The sequence below is a fragment of the Dendrobates tinctorius genome, unplaced genomic scaffold, assembly GCF_039654945.1.
Source record: "Dendrobates tinctorius isolate UK_male_01 unplaced genomic scaffold, ASM3965494v1 ptg000315l, whole genome shotgun sequence".
Classification (NCBI taxonomy): domain Eukaryota; kingdom Metazoa; phylum Chordata; class Amphibia; order Anura; family Dendrobatidae; genus Dendrobates; species Dendrobates tinctorius.
This window is the reverse complement of record NW_027361982.1, coordinates 3,282,415-3,292,883: the sequence shown is the minus strand read 5'-3', so window position 1 is coordinate 3,292,883 and position 10,469 is coordinate 3,282,415. Positions and strand designations below refer to the sequence as shown.

The following is a 10,469-nucleotide window of genomic DNA, read 5'->3' as shown; positions in this document are numbered from 1 at the left end:
AGTGCAACGGTCGGCAGCCTCTGACATATCCATGACAGTGGGAGAAGAAAAGAAAGGATGAAGAGGTGGAAGAAGAAGAGAGGGAGAGGAGGTTGGAGAAAAAGAGAGAGGGAGAGGTTGCGGAAGATGAAAAGAGAGGGAGAGGAGGCAGGACAAGAAAAGAGAGGGAGAGGAAGTGGAAGAAGAATAGAGAAGGAGGGGAGGAGAGAAAAGAAGGGAGAGGGAGACGGGGCGGATGAAGAAAAGAGAGGGAGAGGAGGCGGGAGAAGAAGAGAGAGGGAGGGAGAGGAGGTGGAAGAAATAGTGAGAGGGAGAAGAGGTGCAAGAAGAAGAGAGAGGGAGAGAAGGCTGAAGAAGAAGAGAGAGGGCGCAGAGGCAGGAGAAGAAGAGTGAGGGAGAGGAGGCAGGAGAAGAAGAGAGTGGGAGAGGAGGTGGGAGAAAGAGAGAGGGATAGGATGTGGGAGAAGAAGAAAGAGGGGAAAGAGAGGAGAGAAGAAAGAGAGAGGAGGTGGGAGAAGAAGAAAGAGTGGGAGGAGGCTGGAGAAGAAGAGAGAGAGGAGGCTGGAGTTGAAGAAAGAGGGAGTAAGCGACAGAGCAGGAAGCCGGTGGTGGTTATGTTGACAGTGTCACAATCATTGTGGCCCAAGGCTGGCTCGGTCCATCTGGCATTTGCCAGATTTGCCCAATGGTCAGTCTGGCCCTGGTCACGTGGCATCATACTTAACAGTGTTATAAAGACATGACATGTCTGCAGAGGTGAGGGATTCAGGAAGGTACAGTATTACAGGATATCTGTGTGTGTGAAAATGTACTATGTAGTTGGATCGCCCCGTACCAGGGCCGTGGGGTGCTCGGTACCGGGCCCGTGGGGTTCAATGGGAGATGTCATGGTAGCTGTGACCCGGTCCATGGCACTGGGCGTCCATTGTAAAAGGGGAATGTCGAGCGTGTGGATGATGATGATTAAAGTTTATTAGTGAATGATTCGTGACGCCACCTGTGGTGTTTGGCAATAAAGATGTTAAGCTGACGATGCAGACAGATACTCTGGGACAGATGGTGTGGTGCAGCAATGATGGTGTAGCCCTCCACAGGTAGGGCTGTAGTCCCAGGGCAGTGTAGGTGAAGACGAGAGGTGTTAAGTGAGAGAGTGTAATGTCCGGCACCGAGATGCAGCAGTGCTGAGTGGGTTGGCGCAGTAATACGCGGAGGACACCAGGGCATGCAGTTCCAAAGCTTTACTCACAGTCTGTTGTGCATATGGGTCGCCCTCACACCCAGGGCTGTGGGGTACTCGGTACCAGGCCCGATGAGCTTCAATAGGAGATGTCACGGCAGCTGTGACCCAGCCTGTCGCCCTGGGCGCCCATTGAAAAAGGGGTTATTTCAGTGTGCTTATGGTGATGAAAGTTTATGAGTGATTTGTGACGCCACCTGTGGTGTTCGGCAATGAAGATGTAAGCCGACGCTGCAGACAGATCCTCTGTGACAGATGGTGTGGTGCAGCAGTGATGTTATAGCCCTCCACAGGCAGGGCTGTTGTCCCAGGGCAGAGTAGGTGAAGTGACACATAGATGGTGTAGTGTCAGGCGCAAGGGATGTAGCAGTGCTGGGCGGGTTGGCGCAAGAATAAGTGGAGGACACTAGGGCATGTAGTTCCAAAGCTTTAATCACAGTCTGTTGTACAAACAGGTGCCTGCCTCCGTGCCGTGTCCTCCGGGTCAGGGACTCAGTCAACCTCCAGGCCAGATGGAATACTCCTTTCCAACACTCCGCCAACATGTGCCTTTCTGAACGTCTCCTCTGATAGCGTCTTTAAATGAAGTACTCCCAGTACTGAGTTACACTGGAGTTCCTCCTGTCCGATGTTCTTATGAACTCTACTTGTACGGCAGACAGCTGTAGCCTGCTTCGGGGACTGCTTGCTACTAAGTCCTGGCTCACTATCCAGTTGCTGTTGTGCCCCCAAGTCTTGTGTGGGAATAAAGTGGTCACTACTTCTATTCCTCCGGTGTCTGCTGCAGGACCATTAGTATCCATACAACCTCGGGGACCGGGCCCCGGCCTTGCGCTTGGAACTTCTAGGAAGGGTTCTCTTATAGCCCATGTCCTCTGTTCCCTTTTACTCCTCACGTTCTGTACTAATCTTTCTTTCTATGGAAAATCAGGCTTTGAGTCTATGTTGCTCTCTCTTTCTTCCTTTCCCGTGCCAGCAGACCTAGGTCACTGGGATCTTCTGCAGCACTTCCATCCATCTATCCCTCTCTCTAGGGATCTTCTTCTCTCCAACTCCCTAACCAACTGACTACCAATCCTAAACTCCTCCCGCTCTTTTAGTGTCAACTAAACTCCACCCACCTCCCAGCACGTTTCGTGTTCCAAGCAGGGAGCCACCAATGGGTGCTTTGCTATACTCCAAGCAGGGAGCCGCCGAAGGTGCTTTGCTACATTACTTTGTGGTGTGGGGTGCAGGTGTTTGAGTGTGGTCAGGTGTCTCCATCTTACCTGGATTGTGGGATACCACACCTCAGGAGGAGGTGCAGTACCTCTGTGGCGACTGAGCCTCAGGGGCGCCACACATACAGGTGCCCGCCTCGGTGCTGTGTCCTCCAGGTCAGGGGCTCAGTCAACCTCCAGGCAAGATGAAGTACTCCCTTCCAACACTCCACCAACATATGTGCCTTTTCTGAACGTCTCCCTTGTGCGCCTATAGTGAAGTAATAATAATAATAATAATCTTTATTTTTATATAGCGCTAACATATTCCGCAGCGCTTTACAGTTTGCACACATTTCATCACTGTCCCCGATGGGGCTCACAATCTAAATTCCCTATCAGTATGTCTTTGGAGTGTGGGAGGAAACCGGAGTGCCCGGAGGAAACCCACGCAAACACGGGGAGAACATACAAACTCCTTGCAGATGTTGTCCTTGGTGGGATTCGAACCCAGGACCCCAGCGCTGCAAGGCTGCAGCGCTAACCACTGAGCCTCCGTGCTGCCCGTACTCACACTACTGAGTTACACTGGAGTTCCTCCTGTCAGATGTTCCTATGAACTCTACTTGTACGGCAGACAGCTGTAGCCTGCTTCGGGGACTCCTTGCTACTAAGTCCCGACTTACTCTCTATGCTGTTGTGCCCCCAAGTCTTCTGTGGGAATAAAGTGGTGACAACTTCTATTCCTCCGGTGTCTGTCGCAGGACCATTAGTATTCATACAACCTTGGGGACTGGACCCCGGCCCTGCGCTGTGAACTTGGGAAGGGTTCTGCTCTAACCCTGATCCTTAGTCCTCCTCTCCTTACGTTCCGTACTAATCCTTCTTTCTTATGGAGAGAGTCAGGCTTTCTATCAATGTCTCTTTCCTGTGCCAGCGGACCCAGGTCACTGAGGTCGGCTGTAGCACGTCCTTCATCCATCCAACCCAGGGGATCTTCACTCTTCCTCTCCCTCTGTCAGACTCACTGACTGACTGACCCCTAAACTCTTCCTGCTCTTTTGATGCCAACTAACTCCACCCACCTCCCAGCATGCTTTGTGTTCCAAGCAGGGAGCCACCAAAGGGTGCTTTGCTACACTACTATGTTGTGTGGGATGCAGGTGTTGGAGTGTGGTCAGGTGTCTCCACCTTACCTGAATGGTGGGGTACCACACCTCAGGAGGAGGTGCAGTACCTCTGTGGTGACTGAACCCTCAGGGGCGCCACATAATCATGATTTACCTTGCAATTTGAGCATCTTATAGCACCATTATTTGTGTACCGGCTATATTATCTCACTGTATAGTGCTATTATTTTGGCATTGTATGTCATTCTGTTTGATTGAAGGTCAAATATTGCCATGTCCATACTGTGTATAGTAAAATGTCTAAAATATTACAAACATTTACAGATGATAGATTATGACACACATTATACTCATGGTCAGTGTCAGTGTTGTTCTAGATGTTTCATATTTTCAATCATAAACCTCAATGAGTATAAAAACCATCTGAAGTTAATTTGAAGTTAATTTGTATGAGTTTTGCTGCAGTTTTACCCCCCTCCCTTCACATAAATGAGCGCTCGAGGTCTTTTATTTCTCATATTTTCCCTTTCGTTCTCGTCTATCCTGGAAGCTGCTGATCACTTTCTTTGCATTGCAGTAAGTCTGACAGCCACCCAATCAGAGCACTGCTCACGCCTTTTTGAGCTGCTTGGCTGTTTCATTTTATACTTCTCCATTTTCAAAGTTTCTGTTTTCTTCCATAAACCAAACACAGGATGTATAAGATGTCCGCCCTCTCCCTGATACTTCTGGCCGTGTCTGGAGTGTATTCTGGTGAGTGTGTAGGGTTTATTATATTATTATTTATGATACTATTATATTTACTTTGCCTTCTATCATTTTGCTTTTGTCAGCACTGGTTTCTATGTCGCTTTTGTGCTTTGTGTTAATATAAAGATATAAGATTTCATATAAACATAAACTGATTGTCCAGGACTCTGCTGCTGCGTCTTGTAACAGATTAATCACTGAGGCCTGAAGCTGCCTGCTACATCTGACTGATGTTGAAATAATATCCAACACCTAATTGGTCAGAGGAGATGGAGTGGGGTCATAATGACTACGATATCTAAGCAGTCAGGCAGGGAAGGACATACTGACGGCAGGCAGGGAAGGACATACTGACGGCCCTCCCGCAACCCATTTGTGTAATTCTAGTAATCCACAGGGTTTAAAGGAACAACTCAGACCACCCCTTCTTATTTACTATGTTCCCCCTTGTAACATAAAAACAGCCTATACTCACCTGCGTGCCATTCTATATTGGTGCCACCATGGATAAAACAAAAAAAGGAACTATTGCATGAAAGAAAGCACAAAAGTGTTTGGGAACCGGTCTGTTTCCTTCCTTAGGTACAAATAGCAACAAATACAAATAGCAACATATACAGTCACTTATATCAGTGGCGTAACTACAAAGTTATGGGCCCCAGTGCGAACTTTCAAATGGGCCCCCATGCTAAAATACATGCACATCTCCGCTCCGTACACGCATGGCTCTGCTCCGCCCATCTCGTACACACACGTGGCTCCGCTCCGTCCACCTCGCGCACACGCGTGGCTCCGCTCACCTCGTACACACACAGCTCCACTCCTTACACCTCGCACACACTCGGCTCCGCTCCATACACCTCTCGTACACACACAGCTCTGCTACATCCACCCTGTAAACCCCTCCTGACCCCACACAAACTTACCCTCATCCAGCACCATGACAACCAGCACAGCAGAGTCCTGCATACACGGAGGCTCCTGATCATGTGACCCCTGACTCCTTCCCTCCTGTGACCGCATCACAGGTCCTGTAACCTCATCACAGGTCCTGTGAGCACAGAGCAGCCATCGCGTCAGGCCAATTGCAGCCTGGCAGCCAATCAAAGCACGGAGCTGCACAGCCAATGATAGGCTGCAGCTCCGCGATCGGGCCCCTAAGCACTACGGGCCCCGTTGCAGCTGCAACCGCTGCGACCACAGTAGTCACGCCCCTGATTTATATAGTGGAGGTCAAATGAGTCATGAAATCAGCATAATTAATGAACACGAGGCTACAAGGGGATGAAACACTTAAAAACCGTCTGAACAATACAGCTCTGGGAAAAATTAAGAGACTACTGCACAGTTTTATAAAAATCAGCTTCTCTACTTCTCTGACAGCCATTCCATTCCATACCAATATATTAGCAAGTTATCATAGTTGTGATTCTCTGCATGTTATGGCACAAATCTAACAGCTGTGATGCTCAGCATGTTCTGACAACTTTCTATCATAGCTGCAATGTTCTCTGTCATAGCTGCGATGATATGTGATCTGACACCATTCTTTCAAACATTAATAATGGCCAAAAAATGAGAAACCACTATGCAACATAACATTTCAAATTAAATATATAACAAAGAATCCCTAAAGTATACTATATATACAGCTCTGGCAAAAATTAAGCAGTCATTGCACAGTTTTACAAAAATCAGCTTCTCTACATGTCTGACAGCCATTCCATTCCAAAGTCAGTTGAATTCCAAGCAGAGTACACCTCATTCTACTTAATGTGCTTCTGATTAGGTGATTATACCTGAACCAAATCTTATTTAACGAAGGAAAGCATAAAAACCCTGCCGTAGTGTTCACAATCCTGTTGCAATAGGACAAGCTGGATGGCAAAACAAGTGCTAGTAATATTCCAAAAATAATAGGAATGAAAAAATAACTTTTAACCATGCCAAAGGAGTTGAAAAGTAAAGTCTTGAGTTAGGAAAAGAAGGGCTCAAATCTGGCTTTACTAGCAGAGGGATAGCGTGAGCACTTGATGCCCTGATGAAGTGAGCTGGGACTGGCTCAGGAAACGCGTTGGCAATAAAGATACCTTGAATTCTACCACAGCAGCGCAGTCTCTTATTGCACTACCAGCCTTCTCTTTGTATCAATGAGAAGCATAGGAGAGCTAGGCTGATGTTTGCCAAAGACCATAAATTGTTAAATTGTAAATCGCTGCAGAATATGTTGGTGCTATATAAATAAAGATTATTATTATTATTATTAGAAGGATTGGACCATAGAGGACTGGAGTAAGGTAATCTTCTCTGATGTGTCTAATTTTCAGCTTTGCCCAACACTTGGTCTTCTAATGGTTAGACGGAGACCTGGAGAGGTGTACAAGCCACAGTGTCTTGTACCTACTATAAGAAGGGGCTAGGACGGTAGTCATAGCCGAGGACACCAGGGCCTTGGTGTCCTGGCCTATTCCCACAGAAAAATTGTCAGCTTCTACCGGCATACCTGGCTCACTGCCAGGGATTCCACTGCTGTGCGGCACAGCTCCTGTACACTCGGTGTCGGTGCATAAGGTTGAAAGAATGGACACAGATACCGATTCAGATGCCAAACAAACGATTTTACTTTTCTCTTCAATGGTCCCGGGCACATCAGTAACATTACAGTTCCCACAGCACTCCTCCTGCACTTTCCCTTTCCTGCTTTCTTTGTCCTCATGCACATTACGGGGTAGTAGCATCCTAGGCACTACCGCAGCATCGCTTCTGTAGGACCTCAGGACATAGGGGATCCCGTTCATCCGTTACATCCCGGACTTACAAGCTTCTGCCCTATTTAAGATCTGCCACATTGTGAATCTTCTGTGCCCTGAACGACTCTTGGACCACGTAAATGTGGTGCCCCCAGGAGTATGGCCGCCACAATGGCATTGCCTTTCTCCAGGGAAGGTGGTGTCATGCCTGGAAGCAAGGAAGGGTCTCTCTCGCAGTTAACCTATACATGCAACACAGTTCCACTCCAGGCCAGCAAGGGGGACTCTGAACCGGAATTAAGGGGAGGAGTGCTCTCTGAGGGCCAAGAGGAAGGAGTGGTCAGTTAGTCTGAGGAAGGTGAAGTGTGCAGACGTGTGGGAGAAGCGCGGAGATCGAGCAGAGAGGAAAGGCTCATCTCCAGGGAGAGCGCATGAACTGGAGCCTGGTCTCCACGGTTGTATGGATGCGAATGATCCTGCAACAGACACCAGAGGAGTAGGAGGCTGTAAATGCCCTACCCCCATCTAAGACTCGGAGGCACAACAGCACGGAGTGAGCCAAGAGAGGAATAGCGGCTACAGCTGTCTGCCATACGAGGAGTGAGAGTAGAAGAGAATTGAGAGGAACTTCAGTGTAACTCAGTACTAGGAGTACTTCACTCAAATAATTGCTAGGAAGGAGACTGCACAGCCCATCTGCTGAGAGAGAATCCCTGAGTTGCTTCCAGGCTAGCCTGCTCCGTTACATCTGTAATCAGGACCCTGGACTGCATTTGTCAAGTAAAGGTACAGAAACTGCACCCCGCTGTGTCTTGTCTGCTTCCTACCCTTCCGGCACTGCTACATCCCCGTGCCAACCACATCTACACTGCCCTGGGGCTACAGCTCCACCTGTGGGGAGCTTCACCATCTTGGCTGCAACACACCACCAGCCCCAGAGGATCTGCATGCAGCGTAGGCCTAACATCTCACTTGCCGAACACCACAGGTGGCATCACGAACTATTCCATTAACTACATTCCACCATTCAATCTCCCCTTTTTTACATTTGGCGCCCAGGGCCACAGACCGGGTCACCGCTGCTGTGACACATCCCGCTGACACCGGCCCGGTACCGAGTACCCCACAGCCCTGGGAGGGCGACCCAATTTCGGCGTCACGAACAGGATTACGGAGCCCGGTACCCCCCGGGTCCTGTGTGCCAGAGACTGTTGTGTGCTATAGACTGTGTGTGAAATTGGCGCCATCACCGCCATTATCCCGCTGATTGGCGCGCGCGGGAAGAAAAGGGGCAGGCCTTCGTGGAAGGAGCCTACCAGAGAGCGCGAAGCAGTAAAGTCCTGCGCGGGAAGAGGAAAAAGCGCGTGAGAAGTGGGAGGAGCTGAGGCCTACAGTCCGGAGCGTCGGGCCTGCGAAGAGGCCGCCGGTAAGCTCACCCAACCCCCGGCCCTGGCTAACGTTAAATAGGGGGGTAAGAGAATGTCCGCGCCACACAGCAATGCAGCGGCGGACGCCGCCGCTAACCCCTCCGCACCGCAAGGAGTAGCGCCCACCGCAGCGGTCCCCATAATGCCGCTGTCCATGCCCTACATACCGGGAGCGGCCTGGCTACCGCAGTACTCGGGTGAGTCACATACCCTGAGTGAATTTAAAGAGAGACTGTGCAGTTTGTTTGAAGTATACCCCCTGTCCGAGAGTCAGAAAGTGAACATCTTGATTGGGCAGCTAACAGGTACAGTGCAGAGAGAAGTGAAAGCCTGGCAGGACACTGACAAGGAGACTGTTAAAAAGATTTTGGCCAAGCTAAAAAGCACCTTTGACACTCGCACCGCAGCTGAGATCAAGATGAGGTTCTTTGGGTGTAAACAGAAAGTGCAGGACAGTATAAGGGATAATGCTCTTAACCTGCAGGAGGCGCTGCGAGCAGTTAAGCAAGTTGATCCTGACAGTGTGAAGGAGGAAGACAAGCTGTTAAAGGAACAGTTCATTGAAGGACTCCTAACCAGTACCCACAGAGCACAGCTGCGCATCATAACCCTACAAGACCCTGACCTGGACTTTGCTGATTTTAAGGACAGGGCTATTCGGGTACTGCAGGAATCAACTGACAGCCGTCCAGCGCCCCCTAGGCGCCCAGCGATCACCTACCACCAGGAAGCAACATCTTTCCCTTCCATCCCTGTGGAGGCTGATGCACAGACTCTGGATAAAGATCCAACTGAAGAGCTGCATCTCCAGGTCCAGGAGTTGACCAAAGGTATGGCTGCACTTACTAAAACTGTGCAGTCCCTGCAGGTGTCCTCCAAAAAGAAGATCCAGCTTGCTTCCAGTCCAGAGGATGTCCCGTGGCTCCGGAAGAGGAGAGCCCCGCCACTCCGAGGGAGGAACAACGACCGCTATGACCAGGACGGACGTCCCATCTGTCGTCGCTGCTACAAGGCAGGTCATCTTGCAAGATTCTGTCCTTTAAACGAGAAACCCCTGGGGCAGAGGGCCAACCCCCAGGAATAGGATCACAAGGCCCAAGGAACTGGAGAGCCAAGTATGTTGGAGGGAGACCGAATCTCCCTGTGGTGATTGATGGCATCCCCATGAACGCTTTGCTGGACACTGGCTCCCAGGTGACCACTATGCCCTATATCCTTTACAAGCGGTATTGGGTTGATTCTGAACTTACCCGTGGCCCCACTGATGAACTGACAGTAGTTGCCAGCAATGGTCAGTCTTTGCCGCAGATTGGATGTAAAGAGATTACTGTTAAAGTGGGTCGGGTAGAACTAAAATCTCAAGGTCTGATAGTTGTAGATATTGATCGACGAGAATATAATCCCATGATGACTCTTGGTACATATGTAATTGAAAATTGTCTTTCCGAGGTTATTGTCTTGTTGCAACAGATGGCTGAGACTGCTGGTTCCAGTGAACAACGAGTCCTGCAGAAGGAGATCAGAGCCCTGATGCAAAGACAACAGGTAGAACTCTCTGACGGAGAAATTGGTAGTGTCAGAGTGAGTGATTCTTTCCCCATTGCAATACCCCCCAGATGCGAAATGTTGATTTGGTGTCGGGCAGCTATAGGTCTCAGAGGGAAAGATTACCAAGCATTGGTAGAGCCAGTATACTCTGATAGCAGGCCCACTGTCCTGACAGCCAGAGAGGTGGTTGATGTACGTAAAAGGAGAGTACCTGTACGCCTTTTGAATTGAGGGGAGGAGGAGGCCACAATACCTCGGTACACCACAGTTGCTAAGCTGCTCACTGTCAGTAATAATGCAATGCAGGCAGCAGAGCCCTTGGTCTCATCCGACCAGGTGGAGGACAATGGCTCTGGAAAGCAGCTAGAGGAGTGGTGCCAGCAACTGCAGGTGGGGACTGACTCTACACCTTCATACCAGAAAAATGG

At 49.6% G+C, this 10,469-nt stretch overlaps 1 protein-coding gene across 2 annotated transcripts in view; it reads left to right on the top strand.

Annotated features, from left to right (window-relative positions):
• Positions 1–4,074: 4,074 nt before the first annotated feature.
• The window catches only part of LOC141073820 (major histocompatibility complex class I-related gene protein-like), a 101,851-nt gene continuing 95,456 nt past the window's right edge, over positions 4,075–10,469 (top strand). The window contains exons 1-2 of one of the 2 annotated variants that reach the window (XM_073561274.1): positions 4,075–4,142; positions 4,261–4,319. In XM_073561274.1, coding sequence (XP_073417375.1) covers positions 4,262–4,319 — 58 coding nt within the window. In that variant the 5' untranslated portion in view covers positions 4,075–4,142; position 4,261. Of the gene's footprint in view, positions 4,143–4,162; positions 4,320–10,469 lie in introns of those variants that run through there. The other variant, XM_073561275.1, reaches the window with a different exon arrangement.